At 38.6% G+C, this 20,179-nt stretch overlaps 1 protein-coding gene across 1 annotated transcript in view; it reads right to left on the reverse strand.

The window, feature by feature from the left end:
- Ca13 (carbonic anhydrase 13) overlaps nt 1-19,408 on the reverse strand; it is a 28,866-nt gene extending 9,458 nt beyond the window's left edge. The window contains exons 1-6 of the mRNA XM_027947792.2: nt 19,321-19,408; nt 15,212-15,409; nt 10,454-10,572; nt 4,284-4,379; nt 2,941-3,003; nt 2,274-2,429 (exon numbers count right to left, since the gene is read on the reverse strand). Of these exons, the coding sequence (XP_027803593.1) occupies nt 2,274-2,429; nt 2,941-3,003; nt 4,284-4,379; nt 10,454-10,572; nt 15,212-15,409; nt 19,321-19,357 (669 nt within the window). The 5' untranslated portion in view covers nt 19,358-19,408. The remainder of the gene's footprint in view (nt 1-2,273; nt 2,430-2,940; nt 3,004-4,283; nt 4,380-10,453; nt 10,573-15,211; nt 15,410-19,320) is intronic.
- Nucleotides 19,409-20,179: the final 771 nt, after the last annotated feature.

Here is a 20,179-nt window from a genome sequence, read left to right on the forward strand (position 1 = left end):
GTGTGGTACTTTCTCCATAATTAATGAGCAATATTAAATATATGTTATCTAATGTCCTTCCCTTATTCAGGTGTTCTTTGTTTTGATCTAATGCCTTTCTGTTTCAGAATCCTATGTAGGAAACATTACATTCAGTCACCCGCTCTCCGTAGGCATCCCTTGAAGAGTCCTAATTAAATATTTATACAATTTTCCTCAGTTGAGCTTTGCTTAATGCTTTTTCTCATATTTAGAACTGGAATGGATGTTTTAAATATCTTTAGCTTCATTCTTTAGCTCTTAAAACCATCATAATATTATCAATATAATAACTGGAATTATAGCCAAACAATTTCTCATTCTGGTTAAAAATCAAAACTCATGAAAGTGCTCCTGCTATAGTCAATGTAAGTTAATTTTTCAAAGTGTACTACCCATTACACTAGAGCTCTAAAATGAAGCTATTTTTAATATACTCTCTTGCATAAAAACCACATCAATAATATTAATTCAATAAGCCTCAAATGAGACAGTCATGAATCCATGGCCATGTGGTTATAATTTCTAAACTTGCAGGGAGTTGTTTTTACTAAGTTTAACTTCATTCTTTCTAAGGAATTATATATTATGATATATTCTCTTCAAAATCACTAGTGTGTTGAAAAAAATAAAAGCAAGAAACAAAAAAAAAGTATTTTCCAAGTGTTTTTAAGAAATAGAGACAGCCTTGAAATATAAAGGAAAATATGAGCCTCTTTGTTTTCGATAACTTGATATTATAATTAACTCTTATTATTAAATTGTTTAAATTTAATAAAGGAATGTGAAAGTAAGCAGTTTAGCATGTCAAGGGAGAGAAACAAACCCCTTTAATGAGGACACTAAATCAGCAGCAGGTCACTTTTCTCATGATACAATGATGAAAAAATTTCACAGGAATTTTCATATCAATCAAGGTCTGGATTCTATCCAGACTGCAATAAAATGTTTTAACATGTATACACCGAGGTATTATTTGTCTGTAATCCTAAAGATGAGGTCAATGAGGAAGAATACCCAACAGGAAGTTAGATGTGTTCCCAAGGGGAAATGCTGCCTAAAAAGAACCTGGTGAAGGTGAACCAGTCCTAGTCTGATGGGGGTGGCTGTGGGAATAAACAGCTAGGTAGGAGAGCAAGTCAGGAACAGGAAGAAGTATTTAATTAGCTGCAAAAATAAAATAAATTATATTCCTACTAAGACACTGTAGAACCTAATTCAAAAAGGACAACATAACAAAAAAACCTACTAAAGAGACCACATCCCAGAATACACGTCAGTCACACCTTTAAAGTTTAAGTGGTTTCTGGGCACTAATGACATCCAGAGCCTGAAAGAATGCTTGGCCTTATGTGGGTGTCCAGTAAGCATTTAACAGAAAGATGAAGGGACTGAGCCATTAACTCAGCAGTCAAGTGCTTACCTAGCATGCCCAAGGTCCTGGGTTTGATCCCCAGCATTGCAAATAATTAATTAATTAAAGAAAAATGAGTAGATGTCTTCACAGGAAGGCCATAGGTGACCAACCCACAATTTCTTAGCAAATGCTTAGAAGCCACTCAGGCAACCCTACCAACGTTTTGTTAACAAAAATCAAAACCAACTTTTTCTTTTTTTTTTTTTTTTTTTTTTTTCTAGTTCTGAGGATTGAACCCAGGGCCTCACACTTGCTGGGTAAGCACCATAAGTAGTATGAGCTATAGCTGTCCCTCTTGGATTCTCAAGTGTACCATAAGACCACTTCTTAAACTTAGCAGGCACACATTTCTAAGTATGTGATGCCACTTCTCAGTGTTTACTCTGAAATCTGTGGAAGAAGCAGTGTAAGGACTGAGATCAGAAATGAGAATGTCGCCTTCTATGTGGCGTCTCTCCTGATTTTCCTGTTTGTATCCCAGTCTATTCATGTCTCAAAGCAAACAAAAGCAAAGCTAGCATTCACAACAATGCTTCACTCTTATGGGCTTCTTTATGTGCCTTACATTTCTAAGAGATTGGAAAGAGATCATCAAATCATAGAAGATCAAATAAGAAAGGGTCACAAGCCAGGCACAGTGGTGCACGCCTGTAATCCCAGCTGCTCAGGAGGCTGAGGCAGGAGGATCTCGAATTCAAAGCCAGCCTCAGCAAAAGCAAGGCACTAAGCAACTCAGTGAAATCCTGTCTTTAAATAAAATACAGAGTAGGGCTGAAGATGTGGCTCAGTGGTCAAATTTCCTGAGTGAATCAACATCAACCTGAGAGAAGCTACATACCTGTTGAGAGCTGATATTTATGGGTTGTTTTAAAACAATCCATGTGACACTCTCAAGAAGAGGTGGAACAGTCAGAGAACCAGGATATGTCCAGTAGTCCCAGGAGGGTGGAAGCAGAGATAATGGGTCAAAATTTGTGAATCGAGTTTGTTTGCCCTGGACAAACAGAGAATTCCCACAAATTACCATGGAAGAGCTTTATACACACACACACACACACACACACACACACACACACACACACATCCAATTAAATACTATGGAGTTATTCAGAATCTACCTTTAGTATCTTAAAAAAAAAAAACTGCTTCATCTTAAATAACATATCATATAGATTTATTTCAGAAGCACAAGATTTGTTTTTATATAAGTGGTCTTTAAAATATTTCACAAATCAAGACGTATTTTGTAAAACTATAATACCAGAAAGTAAATTTGTATAAAAAGATTTATTAGTGATTATCTTAGATAATGTAAGACCCTTGGTTATTTTCAAAAGATAAGTGATACTAAGTTACTTCTGCTTGCTTAGTTAAGAATGTTGCAAACTTGCTTCAAAACAGGCAGCATATACTCTGTCCAATGTTTAAGTCTTTGAAGAAAGATGAGAGAATTAAAGACAGAAGGAAAAAGACATCAGTCATAACTACCGAGTAATTCGTTTCACCTTTTCTTTAATGGAATCCAAAATGTCAGTAATCTTTTGCAGTTGGGAATTGTGTTCACCAATCTGAAAATACGAATTTTAAAAGAAATGGTTACAGTAGCAAATAAAGTCTGATCTTTCCATTTCAATCAACTGTTTTTAAATTAATTTCTGAAAATCTACACCAGCACAGAAGATACAGTAATTGTTCTAGAATAAAGGTTCTCTTCTGATAGCCTTATCATGCCAGAAGAATCTGAATGATAATATTGTATTACAGGGTTCCTATACTGAACTTTTCACTTTGGTCTCAAAACTGGTATCAACACTCCTCTTCCCCCACCCCCCACTTCCCCTAATGAATGTTTTTCACATAGGTTAACTTAAAAGAAACCGTGCTTAGGAAAAACTCTTAAAACACCTGCACTATTAATCCAGATGGTGATATTCAGACCTTCAATCCAAACTGACTATGGTATCAAAGTATTAGACAAAAAACATCTCTCACATCTAGCCTAAAAACGACTTGAGGTCCCAAATCAAGGTCCTAAAAATGACTTGAGGTCCTCAGAAGCAGAGGCATCATAAATACATAAATACAAACATTTTCATTATTATGGGTGTTCTGACTCTACCCAAAGGTTTTAAACCCTTCAGGATTAAACTGCGTTCTTTTCCCCACCTGGATCCTGCTGCCACTACTCATTCTTGGTGGCCAAAAAGAAGAACCTACCACTATCCGTGGCACTTCCCACCTCTGCCTCATGTCCAGCCCCCAATCCCAGTTTCATGAGTTACAACATCACTCAGAGAATGTGGCAAAACAGCTCAATCTATAAGACAGTGGTAGCAGTGGAGTTGAGAGGCCCACGCCACCCCAGGTATGAGGATAACAGTCCTCACCTGTCCCTATGGGAAGGTTAGACAAAGGGAAATACAACAAAACATCTTTAAAAGTTGTTCAGTTGGTTGAAGACAACATGTCATTGTGTCAAAAAAAGTGCTTCAAAAATTATGGGCTTGAACTTTTTTTCTGTCCTATATCTCTAAATACTGAAATCAGGAAGCAGGAAGATCCTAGAACAAAGGTCTTCTTTGAAGGGTCTCAGTTGTTATTTCTGCTGCTATTCTTCTTCTTCTTAATACTGCTGTTGCTACTCACATGAAAATTATAAATGGACAATCAGAAGAATCACAAGACGATGCTCCTACATGAATATTTAATTTCTTAGCATTCACTTCCAAAGGAAAATACTAGACCTAGAACAGGTCTACTGTGAAAAAACAGCCGAATGTACACTCCATGACTGAAGCTCTTTATCTAACATAGCTTCTTTTTTAAAATGAAATCAGTGGATTCTCACCTGTAAAAATACTCCCAGGACAGCTAGTCCATCTGGCTCATGAGCTGCCTCAACAAAGCTGGGGTATTTGTCTGAATTCCAGTGGACAACATGGAGCTGAAAGGGAGAGACACAACACAGGTCAAATGTTTTTTTAAACATCCTGAAAAATGTAAATGCAAATAAACATTGATACACGTGTTCTGGTGCTGTACACTCATAAATATAATATATCCTTCACAAAAAACTTGGACACAATCCTCCTTTTGACTTATTCAAAAACTCAAGGACAGCAATGAAGGATATGATCGTTTAACTAGTTTGTAGTATACTCTTTTTGTTTTCTAATACTAGGGATTGAACCCAGGGTCCCACACCTACTAGGCAAGTGCTGTACCACTGAGCTACATCCCCATCCCTTTTTACTTAGAGACAGGGTCCCACTAAGTTGCCCAAACTTGTGACCATCCTGTCTCAGCCTCCTGAGTAGCTATTTGCAATGTAGTTACTATTTACAATGCCCTGAGCATCCTGTCCAATCTCTCTAGCTCTAGCAAATTCCAACCAGTGCCCCTAGTGACTTGAGGCATCTCTGTGTCTTCCACTGATGGGATTGCAATGAAGCTGCCTTAGATCAGATCCCAGCTGACAGCAGGGTCCATCAAGGAAACCTGGACTCCATAACTGGGTGGAGAAGTCAACTTCCTACACAGCAGGTTTTCAGGGACATTCCTGTTACCAAGGACAATGCAGTTGCTCTTGAAAATTACCAGTCAGATGTTTATTACTGTAACTTTACATTTTTGATAGCTTTGTCCTTATGAGAAACTACTTTAAGAAGAATTCACATATTTTTATTATTAGATTGTTTTTAATGGACAAATGATAATTACATATGTATACAGGAAATGATGTTATGTTTCAATGTAGGTATACAATATGCAATAACTAAATCAAACTAATTGACATATTCATTGCCTCACTTTCTTATTTTTATGCATTTATTACTTTATATTAATATGTTCAGATCCTTTGATGAGAGCAAGTTTTAATGGTGAAAAAGAGGCTTTGGGTCTAGGAACCAAAAGTGTTTGAGGATGAAAATGAAAGGCAGCTGGTGTTACTAGGTGGTGGGAGGAAGGGGAAGAAGAGCAGGAAGAGGAGTTCAAGGGACCTGGAAGAAGAGCAGGAAGAGGAGTTCATGGAAGTGAACTTATGCAAAATCCAAAGGAGACCTAAATGTTCTACCAAGGAAGCCAGGAATTACCCCAAATACACAAGGAAGTGGGAGACACTCCAGAATAACAATAAAGTAGAAAATCAATTTTGGAAGAGTCATCAGTCCTGGTTGAGAGAGAGGCAAACTATGAGAGAAACCAAAGGGCAATGTGACACACCCAAAAGATTTAGCAATGGTCATAAATGGTGAAGGCCAAGCCTTGTTGTCCAAGGACCTGATATGAAGGACCGCCTCTAGATAAGAACTCCAGGTGAATCCTTTGGCACATCAGGAAAGAAATGCTTATGCAAGCCTTAATGCCCAAAACACCCTGTCAGCTGGTGTTAGATCGAAATCTTAATATGTTCCAATGCATATTTTTATCCCTTCCTTCAATTATATCTCTATATTGTACAGACAACTAATATGAAGGGGTTGCAGGATTAGATAATTATTATCATAACTAGTCAGCTATAAAATCATAAAACAATTCACCATCCACACATAATCAGATACAATTGTGGGATTTCTATTTGGAAAATATAAAGGTGGACGCCTGTGGTGGTATGTTCCAAGTTTCTCTGAGAAAGTTGGGGGAGGACAGAAACTTGAAACAACTGGAGGAGGAAACAAGATCCACGTGGCTCATATGAGAGAAAGACATTCCACTCTCCGGGAGGGGCTGATAAGGATGCTGGAGTTGTTTAAAATGGCTCCATGCCAATACATCTGCTCACTTAGTAGGAAATGACACCCAAGGGTCACAACTACATCTGAATAGAAAATGAGTGTATAGATTGAGATATATGATGTCCTGTAGGTAGTCATCCTTCTGCTAACTAAGTAACAACAACTATATGTAAAAAGGTGGGCAACTAGTGCAAGAAAATATTTTTTTAAATAAATAAAACAAGTCCTCCTCTCACCCACACACTTGCTTAACTGGCAGCAATACCTTCAAAGAGAAACTGACGTCACTTGTATCAACATTTTTATTTGAACGAACCCTCAAGCAATCAAATAGCAAACTCACAATTCCTGACTAACAATAACAGCAGCAGTGATTTGAGCTAAATAATAAGAAGGCGTGGTAGCCACTGCAACAATGGGAATAAGATTCTTCCCCACTGAAAAATAATTTCTAAAGGACAATATGATCCAACTTCAGTATTTTAGAACTGCCTATTAGAGATATGTAAAATACCCTGCCAAATATGATTCCAAAAATCTGCCAGGAATGTAGAAATCATAGTTTTACTTTTAACAACATATATATTATGCTTATTATATATTATTTTGTTAGTCAGTTTTCTATCTGACCTGAGATAATCAACTGATAATGAGAAAAGGTTTATTTCAGCTCACAGTTTTGGAGGTTCCAGTCCCTAATGTGTTGGTCCCTTGCTTTTGGGTCTGCAGTGAGGTAGCACACCATGGCGGGAGCATATGTCAGAGCAAAACTGCTCACCTCATCACCAGGAAGCAAAAAAGAGAAAGAGGTGGGGGTCCCGCTATCCCCTTCAAGGGCGCACCCCCAGGGACAACTAATGATAGTCATGAAATTAAGTAAAAAGTGCTAGAAAAAAAAAGACAATTAACACCTTAGAATCATTTCTAGAACACAAAGGAATTCTTTTAAACCTAAATCCCAAATGCCACCATCTCCAGCCCTGACCTCTTCGTCAAACTCCAGGTTTGTATCCATGAACAACATGAACATGAGCCTAGAATAACTAACAGGCACCTGAAACTTAACATGTGCAAAATTGAAAGGTCATTCCTCTATGGAAACTGCTCCCACTGGACTTGCCTATCACTGTGAATGGCACAACCATCCTCCAGGTTACTCAAGTCAAAAATCTTAGAATATCTCTAGACACCTTTGTGTCCTTCCTTTTCCTAGGCAAGTCCCATTGACTTTACCACCCACACATTTCATGGATGTCTCAGTTGTCTGCATCTCCACCACCCCACAGCCCAAATTACCATCACCGCTCACTTGAACTATGTCCATAATCTTCTAATTTGTCTCCATGTTCCAACACTTGCCCACAACAACCTCTCCACCACATGGCAGTTATATATTATAAATATGAAGCAAAGTTAGGTGTGGTGTTCACACCTGTAATCCCAGCGACATGGGAGACAAAGGTAGGAGGATCACAAGTTCGAGGTCAGCCTGGCAATTTAGAGAGGCTGTCTCAAGAAATAAAAAGGGTTGGGGATGGAGCCTTGTGATAAAGCCTTCTAGGTTCTTTCCATGGTACTGAAATAAATAAATAGCAGAACATGCCACTCTCCCGCTCAAAACCTTCCACTGTCTTCTTCCCGCTACATTAACTCCACACTGCTCACCATGCTCAACACCAACAGATGAACATGGCCTGTACCTATGTCTCTGGTACACAGCCCATATCTTCATCTAATTCCAATCCTATAGGTCAGTGTCTTTCTCTTCTTCAACATGCCAACATCGTTCCTGCCTTAGACCCCTTGCACTGCTGTTCTCATTTCCTCTCTCCAGATTTTCCCATGATTTTCTTGTCACTCAGTCCCGATTCACGTGTCACCTCAAAGAGGTCTTTCCTAACCCTTCAGTTACTCTACCAGATCACCTGATAACACTGGCAAAGAATTTACCACCTATCAGTTTTTTTTTTTTTCCAAATTTGTTAACTTGTTTATTGCCTACTTCTGCCATCCACCAAACCTGAGGTCTTACCCAAACTTCTTTCTCTCAGCAAATTCTTACCTCAAATGAAGACATGGACTTCTCCTCTTGCTCACCCAGAAACCCAATCAAATCAACAAATCCCACTAGAGTTGCTGTTCCAGCTAGGCAGCTCTCCACCTATACTATCTTCTGTTACCTGAAACTTCCCAAAAGCCTCCTCAGGGCTTCCTTTAGCCACTCCTGTTCAACCCAAGAGACAACTGTCACTTTAAATGACATTTCTGAAATGCAAAGACGATCACATTCCAATTCAAAGCCATCCAGAGGCTTCCTGATGCACCTAGAATAAAGTTCATAATCCTCACCAGGACTCAGTAAGCTCAGGCCCTTCCCAGAGTCTCCAGTTATGCTTCTGACATCTCTCCCCTTCATTCTCCAAGCTCTGGCCACACAGGCCATTCTGGTTTTCAAAAGTGTGAAGCTCTTCCCACCTCTGGTTCTCACACATGATTCCCTTGAGGACCACTGCTGTCTCTCCCTTTGCCTGGTTCACTCCTTCACATGCTGCAGGTTTCAGGGTTAAAGGCCTCTTCCACAGGGCAGGGTTCTCTGACCCACAGTCTGGGTTAGGCTGCATGGTAATGAATTTGTGGCACCCCTTCCTCTTGCAAGCCCTCCCCTCAGACAAACACAAATAAACTGTGCAAGAGGACATGGCTGGCTCTCGATGAATTCTTACGTAGTGAATGAAGGACTGAATATATGAACCTGTGAAGTAGGAAACAGCCTTAAGTATGGATTAAAGAACAGCATGAAATTCCAGTCAAAGTTTTATCTATAAAGATGGCCCCTGATCTATAGGCGAGGACTCTGAGCATGTGACCAATTTCAGGTCAGGAAGCCCTTTTCAGATAACGACTTGCCAACTGGCAGTAAATCTCTCTGAGAATCCACATGGAAGTTTGTGAAAGTACAAGATATGACCATAAAGGTGACCGATCTTACTGAGTTGCTAGGGAAAGTTAAGAGACCAGTGATCCAAAGCAGCCACCTCTTCATCTCCACAGAGATTTTAAGATTTAGAACAACCATTAAATTTAGAACACAAAACTTCAGAAAGGAAACATGAAAACTCTTCAGTAAATGATATAAATGGAGACACCACAGATGCAGGAGTCATCCTTTCTACCTTCTCATCGTCTTTTGTTCACCATCATAGAATACTCTGCACACACATCTGTAGCCAGAGCAAGTCCCATACCCTAAGGCACTTCACCCCAGATAAAAGTGATTTAGTTGGCAAAACAGACATTTTGGATGATAGCCTCCAAGGACAGCTGTACATGTTAATAGAAAAATAAAACTAGAAAGAAGTTCAGTTTGCTGGATTTTTCCATACAGCAGGGCTATAGAGGGGCATCTAAACTCTGTAGTTCAGAAACCATGAGAAAATGAAGAAAATTTTTATTCATCTGGTAACCCTGCCTAGAAGACGCAAAAACCAAATTAGTTTCAGTTGAGTGGTTTTGGTTGAGTCATGTAGTAATTCACTTCATCTCATGGGAAAGTTAGTATTAGCAACATTTAATCATATTAAAACTTGAGGCATATTGTGCTTTGTCCTTTAGCCAGAGGATTAGAAAAAGTGAAGTATCATTAATGACTACTAATATAACAAAACAGAAGTAACGTTTCAGTGAAAAAGAATCACAGTAATGAATTCTTTATTTTGGTGTTATGCTTTACCAGTGACCTGAATAATTAACAGATTCCATTTTACATCTATAAATGTGGAGGTGACGTAGAGTTTAGGAAAGTTTATGTCTTTATGATTTTTTTCCAAAGTGAAACTCTGTCATTTATTAACCTGATTAATAGGGGCTTTGTGTAGTCATGTATATTTGTGCCTGGATCAAATATGTATACAGATGGACCTAACACAAATGTTTCTTTTTCTCTCTTCTCATTGACCTTTCAGAAGATGCAAGAGAAAAAATAGATTTGAATTTGTTATCAGACAGGGTTTAAACCCACTCAATGTTTACAAGTCTCCAGTTTATTCATTTCTAAAACAGAAGTATATAACTTTAAACTCTCATGGTTAGTTTAAGGGTCAGACAGGCCACATTGGAAGCTCTCATGTCAATAAACTCTCCTAATGAGTGAACAAGTCGTTTCAGACACTGAGATACCTAATTGGCTCAGGATCTACGTGAAGTCAAAGAACTGGCCCTCATGACCCTTAAATCGCATCACTTAGAAAAACCCTTAATGACCCAGATGTGTCCAATGGCTTACCTCTGCAGCATACTTCACCCCATCTACCATGTGCTCAGAGCCATGATCATCAGCAGACCCCCAGTGAAGGTGGAACTGTCGCAACCTGTAGCTTCCGGTGAGAGGACCCCCACGCAGGACTAAAAACCAACACATTTCAAGTGGTTAGCAAGGAAACGATTTTATGCATACTGACATGCCCCACATCTCCCTGAATTACTCAACATGTTCAAGTCATCTAAGGAATATTTTTACAAATGTGTCATTATGTTTACTGACAGGAATACAATTTTAGGTTTATGAGGAGTCAGAATACAGTGCTGATCGTTAAGGAACACCGGGGAAATCACAACAGACAGATTGGTTGGAAAGTAAAAAAGATTCAGAATTCTGAAAGACAAAATATCACTTAAGGAAAGGCAACCCAGCCTCTTTGAATAAGGCAAGACATGCAGAAAGGTCTAGTTGAAGCTTGGTAAAGCAGGGCATTTGTATGGCTAGGACACAGGTGTCTACAAGTAGAAGATGAGGGCTCACACTCCCTATCACTGTGTGATCTTGGACAAACTCTAACTTCCAAGCTTCAGCTTCCACATCTAAAAACTGGAAATAGGGCTGGGAATGTGGCTCAAGCGGTAGCGCGCTCGCCTGGCATGCAAGGGGTGCTGGGTTCGATCCTCAGCACCACAAACAAATAAAGATGTTGTGTCCACCAAAAACTAAAATATATATATATTAAAAAATTCTCTCTCTCTCTCTCTCTCTCTTAAAAAAAAAATAAAATAAAAACTGGAAATAGTAATGGGCTTCCTCTAATGTTGCCACAAAAATAAAGAACTGAATCAAGGCACTTATCACTGCCTTTCATACTGAGAGGAAAGGAAGCACTAGATGCGCAATATACCACAGCATCACTAAACTCTAAACTTCCATCAACATCCAACAAAATTAAGTGTTAGATGGTGAGGTACAAACTTAACAACAGTTTGATTTAAATTACCCTCCTCTTCAGAGATGCTATACACATACACACACACACACACACACACACACACACCCATATATACACATATATGTATATATGGCATTTGAGAGCATGTATATATGTGTATATTCTCAAAATTTGTTAAGAATGATCCACCTCGGGCTGGGGATGTGGCTCAAGCGGTAGCATGTTCGCCTGGCATGCGTGCGGCCTGGGTTCGATCCTCAGCACCACATACAAACAAAGATGTTGTGTCCGCCGAAAAACTAAAAATAAATATTGAAAAAAATTCTCTCTCTCTCTCTCTCTCTCTCTCTCTCTCTCTCTCTAAAAAAAAAAAAAAAAAAAAGAATGATCCACCTTATATAAGAAGTATTTGGATCCAGGTTTTTTACAATACATAAAAATGGCTACTTTAAAAACACTCTGAAAGATACAAAAAAGAGAGAGAGAGATTAGACTCTGGGATCACTTCCCTATTACTCTTTTAAAAACAGAATAATTTCACTGCTTCTTCTCCCACTGGGCAGTGTTTAGGAGGGCATTGTCTGGGTCCCTGCTGTGCCTATCACCTGGCATAGTAACTATTACAGAGGAGAGGCACAATGAAGAGTAGATAAATAAATGAATAAAATATTTGATTTGTCTTTAAGCAGTTTCAACATGATTTGCAAAGTCAATGTAAAAGCTTGTTTCCCTGAGTGATACCATAGTCTGCATCGATTGAGGATGAAATGACATTCCAAAGGAAAAGAAATCAACAGCTCTATTGTTCTTTTTTTCCTTGTTGTTGCATAATAAAACCTGAGCTGAATGAAAAAGTCATTCCTTCATAGATAAAAGGCAGATTAGAGAGTCTGAATAATCAATGTGGAATTGACTTTGGGATAAGATGCAAGCAAGCTGGCTCTGAAGAAAGAAAGTGATACAAAAAACACACACTGGTCCGGAGACATCCAAGAATAATGGCTGATCTGGGGAAAGCCTGCTCTGAGTCCAGGGTTTAAAATCAGATTAACACAGCTCTGCCCAATTAAACAACAAAGATTGCCTTACACACTACATATTTAAACTTCCCATTTGAGTGTTTCAAATATAATGTCCAACCTGGAATTATGATTAGCAAATGCCTAATGGTGGAGAAGACCAGTCTCTTGGAGCAGAGGTCTTCCAAAGAAATGCAGGGCAGGAAAAAGAGAGTGGAAATATCAAATATAAATATCATTTAACGCCAACTTTGACATAACAAAACAGCTAAATTATGGTACAAAATTAATAATGGCAAAAAAAAGTTCTTTTAATGAGAATGAGCTCATGTTTCCAAGTGTCAAATTATTCATCCTACTTTCCAGCCTAGATAAGCAAGTGAATATTCTTGTTTCTATTTTATGCTTATAAATATCATTTCTCCAAATGGCATGTGCAGTTCATTTACTCTTTCATTCAAAATTTTGTAAAAAAAAAATCCATTCCAGATGATACACTCATATAAGGGGTCTACAGAAATTAAGACACCAGAGCTAAATGTCATAAATAATCCATTCATGGCTACTACCCATGAGGAGTCTTTGGCTCAGGGGAAAGACAGACACCAACCTGGCATTTATGACATGGTGTGGAAAATTCTGTGACTGGGACAGCCCAGGATGCCATGGGAACCCTAGCAGAGGTGACAGGGCCAGTCAGGTAAGATTCCCAAAGAGGTGAGATACTGAGTCCAGAAAGACCAGTAGATGGAACAAGAACAGTCCTGTCTTTCCTCATGAGATTATCATTTCCTCATCAGACTACTATTTCCAGTAGGAATTCTCCCTAAAGAATTTCAAATCCACCTGTCCTCCTTTTAAAGATCTATTAAAATTTCAAAGGGTGGTTGCCTGTAGGTTAACCATGAGTGTGCATCTGCCCAGCCAAGCAAGCCCTCCAAGGACTATGGGGAAGACTTCATGACTAGTTTGTTGACTAGTAGAATTCAGAGTAATATTCCTTTCCTCTTCATTTAGTCAATAAATTAACAAATGACTAAAGTTCTATTTGATGGGTCCACTATTTATTCACATTATGACAGATGTCATCCCATGAATGAATCAAACAAGACTTTTATTCCAAGTCCTAGCAAAATACTAGTAAGAATAGATGTTTCATATATTCCTTTTTTAATATTTATTTATGAATGAATGATGGGGATTGAACCTAGAGGTGCTTTACCATTGAGCCACATCCCCAGAACTTTTTATTTTCTATTTCGAGACAAGTTTTCACTAAGTTTCTTAGGGCCCCACTATGTTGCTGAGGCTGGCCTCGAACTTGTGATCCTCCTGCCTCAGCCTTCTGAGTTTCTGGGATTTCAGGCATGCACCACCATACCCAGCAAATATTCCTTTCTTTTTTATCTTTTTTTTAATATTTATTTTTAGTTGTGGTTGGATACAATACCTTTATTTTATTTATTTATTTTTATGTGATGTTGAGGATCGAACTCAGGACCTCTCACGTGCTAAGTGAGAGCTCTATTACTAAGGCACAATCCCAGCCTCCTTTTTTTAAAACATTAAACTTGTATTTTTCTTTCCTATTCTATGTTCATTGGTAGGAAAATGGTGTATCAATTATGATACAAGAACAGCTGGTACAATTCATTGATGGATTTCTTTGGATCTAAATATATATATATAGATTTGGAAGCTGGGCACAGTGGCACATGCCTATAATTCCAGCAGCTCAGGAGGCTGAGGCAGGAGAATCTCGAGTTCAAAGCCAGCCTCAGAAACTTAGCAAGGCCCTAAGCAAATCAGCGAGACCCTATCTCTAAATAAAATATAAAAAAGGGTTGGTGATGTGGCTCAGTGGTTAAGCACCCCTGGGTTCAATCCCTGGTACCATATTCATTCATTCATATCATATATATATGAATGATTTGGCAAGATGCCCATACCTTTTTTTTTCAAATAGGGAAACATGTTCCAAGCAATAAAACAATAGTCCAAGTTTATTGTTAAAAAGAAAAGGTAAAAAATATGCACATCTATATGCACAGCTACATAGTTAAAAAATACAGAAGAATCAGTAGTTGTTAAATTCAGACAGTTTTCATCATAAAATTCTGTATTATTTCTATTTGTTATTATTTGTTTACTACGAGTATAGATTACTTTTATAATTTTAATGAGAGATTATGATACTGTAGAAATGTTTTTTCTATTAAAACAAATTAAAAATTATTTATGAGACAGGTGCAGTGCCTCACACCTGTAATGCCAATGGCTCATACCTGTAATGCCAGTGGCTCGGGAGACTGAGACAGAAAGATCACGAATTCAAAGTCAGCCTAGGCAACAACAGTGAGGTGCTAAGCAATGTAGCAAGACCCTGTCTCTAAATAAAATACAAAATAGGGCTGGGGATGTGGCTCAATGGTTGAGTGTCCCTGAGTTCAATCCCCAGTAGCCCCCCCCCCAAAAAAAAAAGAAAGAAAAGAAAAATTATTATGAAATGCTATTAAACTTCTATATTTTCATAGTGATAAATGCTAAATGAAGTCATAGTAAGATACAGTCAACTTAAAATTACATTCACCATAATTTTTTCTGAACATTCTTTATGTCATTTTAAAGTAACATTATCATAAGGTCCATATACAGAACAGGACATCTCAATTCACATGAAGACACAAGATATGCTTCTATCTGGCAAATTCCAGGTCTAACATAAATAAAATATGAAAGAGAAGAAAGTAAAGTCTAATTGTTCAAATTCCTCGTTTCCCACCAAAAAGAAAAAGGTAAAAAGCCAACCTGATTTGTCTTCTGTGTCATCAAAGTCAACGCTGAAGGAGTGGCCACTATTACTGATGATTTTAGCTGAGCTGGGATCATACTTGATACTAAGAGGTCGGAGTGAAGAGTCATATTTTACTTCTTTGGTTTTAATCTCAATTGGAGATTGCTGATCACCATCAGCAATGGGGAAAAATTCATTCCAGTGAATAGGACCTTAAATATAAAAATCCCAAAGAAAAGGACTAAGTTCTTTGATTCAATAAACATTTGTTAAGTGCAATGCAGTATGTCTGAGATTAAACAATTAATAATATCCTCATTCTCAGGAATTTAGCATCTAATTTTTAAAACAAGATTATTTTTTAATGGGTTTGGAAAACACCTGGTTTGCCTAAAGTCCTTTCCAGAATCAATTACCCTTTGTACATAAAAGAACATGTAAATTTTTTTAAAGTACTTTCCAAAGGTACTCATAAATCAAACTAAAAACAACAGTACAATTCACCACCAAAAACAAAGAGATTCAGTCTTAGATTCAAGAATGTGCTCTGGTTGCTCCAGAGGTCAACAAGTTTACAGAGTGGAAAGAGTCAAAGTTGCTGAGAAATCTAAGCAAAAAAGGAAAGGGTGTCATCCTCAAGAATTTTCTTCATTTTCTTCTTTTTTCTACCACTTGCTGGTATATTTTAGTATCATCCAGGTCTCAGCTTAACTAGCTGTAATATGCAACAAGCAGACTAAGAACCTACATAATCTTTCATATACAATAATCCCAATAAAATGGCTGTACCCATGTCAGGAAATACAGTATTGTTGATTATCTGCAATAGTCAGGTCACAGTTTATTTCTCTTTTTCACACTTCAGAAGGTCCCTCAGGGGTTTCTTTGCCAATGCTACATTTTAATTCCAACACAAGGGACAACTGTCATCCTGATCCTCTATTGAAAAAGTCAAAATTGCATCAAGTTTACAAATCAAATATTCATAGGTACATTGAAGTAAGTCGATAAACCAGCTGTTCCCTTATCTATCCTCTTCATTTCTCTGGGAGATTCCAATCAAGTTCTGACCCTCAAAATCAACATCCAAGTTGCAGCTCACATAAGCTCTAAGTCATTCTACAGATGTGAGTCACTGTACAGGTCACAGGCTCTTATTTTCTCCTCTCTACTATGAATGCAATTTACTCACCAGGTAAATAGGGCATAGGGTTACTGACTAAGCTTTTCCCTACTTTGCTAACCACTTTTTCTCTAGAAATCAAGTACTGATTGAAACAAAATAACATGACAGTTATTAGATATTCGTTACAAAAATTATCTTTAAATGATAAAACTTAAGAGTGAGATTTAAAGGAATGCAATATATCATAATCATCAACAGTTTGAACCAGTAAAACTAATGCTGCTTTTTACTTTTTATTATTGCGAAGGAGAAAGTATATATTATTTCTTTCACATATACTTCAGGTACAAAAATGTCATAGCATAAATACATACCTAAACATAACTAAACACTGAAGAGCTGCCTGACACTTGGGACTTCAAAGCAACTTGAGCATTTGAGAGTCCTTAGATAATATTACAGAAAAGGCATCTATTTCCTTATTTATTAAACACTTCTATTTACTTTTCTGAGTACTCTTTCTGTACACAATATCATCCTCTTTTTTAATGTAGACGGAGCTTTCTATCATCACTACCAGTAAGGTTGAGTTAACCCAACGAGAATCAGATCGCAAACATGCAATGCAAGTGTCACAACATGCTGTTGACTCTTTTTACAATCAGCAAGGAGCTTCTCTCTCAATTCCTTTCCTCTCCTATTTCTAATCCTTTATAACTAAAGCCATTTTTAGAAGAGTCAAGCCAAAATAAAATAAAACTATGGTGTCAAATATCCAATATTCGCTGGGCACAGTGGAGCGTGCCTATAATCCCAGCAGCTCAGGAGGCTGAGGCAAGAGAATCACAAGTTTGAGGCCAGCCTCAGCACCTTAGCGATGCCCTAAGCAACTTAGCAAGACCCTGACTCAAAATAAAAAATAAAAAGTGCTGAGGAGGGCTGGGGTTGTGGATCAGTGGCAGAGTACCTACCTTGCACATGTGAGGCACTAGATTCGATCCTCAGCACCACATAAATATAAATAAATAAATATATTGTGTCCATCTGCGACGAAAAAAAATATTTTAAAAAAAAGTGCTGAGGATGTGACTTAGTGATTAGGTACCATATCCAGCATAATCTATTAACTAGTATTGTTGGTTCATTTCCCTGACTTAAGACTCCTAATGTCCCCTCTTATCAAATCTGCTATTCCCAGTTTAAGTTTCCTTAAGTCTCCTCAAATCACTGGTTTTGCCAATGTCTTAACATTAAAAAAAAAAAAAAAAAAGGCAACAAAATTTGCCTAGTCAGGATTCAAAACATGTCCTGAGGTATTCGGCCAAATTAATCTACTTAAGGGTGTGGTTCTCAGAAAACCACTGCACCTAAAAGACAGGAATGGCCAAAAAAATCCTAGCTAAAATACAAAGTCATTTCATGTTAATGCCTTCACTGAGATGAATTTTCTAAATTTCTGAAAATGAGCTTCATTAGAGACAAAATTTTCTAATCTTAAAGTATAATCAATACCCATTGATTGAAATACCCTTTTTCCAAATCACAATGTGGGCACTTTTGCCACTTACTATTAAGCAATGATAACAATGATTCAAGCAGACAGATGAAAAGAAATTCGTTTTGTGAGGTTTGTTTTTTCAAAACATAAATTAGAAATTAGCAAGATGTAAGATTATAATTATGGCCTCAGAAATCTGCCTAAATTTTCTTTCATTATTAAAATTCTATATCGGCTTCCATTTTGAGGCTCATATTTCAATATTCATAACCTCAAGCTATGGTTTGAAATGAAACTTTTCTGTTTCTTTGTGAAAGCAAACTTTCTAGAAAAGTTATTCTTCAGTACTGTTCAATAATGTGCATGTTAATCAAAGTTTTATTATTCATAGCCCTCATTTTGACACTTATCTACTATAAGGTTTTCTTGATGTCATTTTTGCAGTTACTTGGAAAAATCATTGCTTGAAACAATCAGTTCAGTTTAACATACAAACAAGAAAAATGTTTGACTTCTGATAATTTAGGATATGTAAGAAGAAAAGTGGCCAGACCAATGGACCATGCCCGTAACGCCAGCTACTTGGGAGGTTGAGGCAGAAGGAGGATGACAGGTTCAAGGCCAGCCTGGGCAATAGAAGAGGCCAGGTCTCAAGTAAAAAGGGCTGAGGATGAAGCTCAATGGTAGAGGGCGCCGCTGGGTTCAATTGCGAGTACCGCACGCACCAGCACCAAAAGAAAAGTTCATGTCTTATGTCTTATCATTATCGCTCTTATCAATTAATAAATTTTATCACTGTATTATAACTCCAATAATGCTAATCCTCGGTCTCTGCAAGGATGAGTGTGAAAGAAGAGGCAGAAAGAATGGAGAAGAGCCCGAAGTATAACTTCATTTCCCAGAAAGAATTTGAAGCCTCATTACAGAATCCAAAAGTAGCAGTCAACCAACTGAAAATTGCTGTGGCAATATTTTATAGTAACAGCCAAGAAGTCAACTTAATCTTCAGTGTCAACATGCAAGTTATTAAAATTTCTTGAGGAGCTTTTCAAAGATTTTCCATGATTTGTTTCTACTAAGTGAACAGCTTAAAGACCGAAAGCGAACTTGTCCTCATTTCACTCTGACTTCTAATCTCCAAGCCTTAATTGATAAGTGGTTATTACTAGGGAAGTTCTCGGCTTTTCAAATCAATAAATATATATATATATATCGAGGCAATGAATATATATGAAGAGTTGGGATCTGGGGACACGTGACAAAGTCCCCAGTGTTGGACTCCCCAACACTCCCCACTACCAACACCCTCCAAAGACGCTTTCCCGTCTACACAGGACGAAATCTGCCCTCCGCTTCCTGCTTTGGGCTCCAGGGAGCGCCGCTCAGTTTAAAGAGGAACCTAAAAGTTTCTTGCAAGTGTGAGATCAGCGCGGGGGCATCCGCCGGCCCCTAGGTGGTGCCCCGCGCAGAGCCCCCTCCCATCAGTGAAAAGCACTCACCGTTGTGTTCGCCGTATCCCCAGCTGAGCCTCGACATGGTCCCTCAGAGTGGCAGGCTGTGGAAGATGTGGCTGGACAGCAAGAGCAGGGAGGGTTGCTTGCGGGCGCGGACGCGGGCGGGACCCAGCCGAGGGCGGGACCGCGGGCGCAGAGCTCAGCAGTTGCAACCCTCGAACCCCAGGGTCAGGCGCTCCGATTTCGTCCTCCAGGGGGCGGTGGCTCAAGCAGGAAGGCGCCCAGCGCAGGAGCGTGATAGGGAGTTGGCACAGCTTGGCTGCATCCTGGGGCACAGTCCCTGCTGCTCTTACTTTGGGCTCAGGAATGAGAAACTGGGTTAGGCATGGAGAAAGAGAAGTACCCGCCACCCACACACACAACACGCGTTTCCAGAGGGGATTTCCTGCCTTCTGGGAAGTCACCCAGGGGAAAGTTGCCTAAAGGCTATACTGGAAATGAATGACCCAGCCTGCATCTACCCGGCTGCGAGGTGGGAGTCCTAGTGGAAATGTGAACAGATTGGTGGTGATTCCAAATACGCACACAAGAACCATGGCAATAACCACCGCTTTAAAATAGTGTTACTGCTGTTCACCCATGACGAATCCTTGGTTCCCCCAATGCTGAAGTATAACACCAGAGAAGCACCCCGAGGCAAGTTTAGAGTGGAAAGTGGAAGCTTTATTAAAGGACAGCAGAAAAGACTTCTCCCTGAATGAAGGGGACCCAAGAGGTGGAATCCGTGGAAGGGAAAGGTCTTACCTCTTATAGCTAAGGTCTTCTTTCAGCTTTCCCACACTCATGTCTTTTGTTTCCCTTTCTCTTGCAGTGATAGAATGCAGGTGGAAAGGCCAAAAAGGTG

The sequence above is a fragment of the Marmota flaviventris genome, chromosome 15 (genome assembly GCF_047511675.1).
Source record: "Marmota flaviventris isolate mMarFla1 chromosome 15, mMarFla1.hap1, whole genome shotgun sequence".
Lineage (NCBI taxonomy): Eukaryota > Metazoa > Chordata > Mammalia > Rodentia > Sciuridae > Marmota > Marmota flaviventris.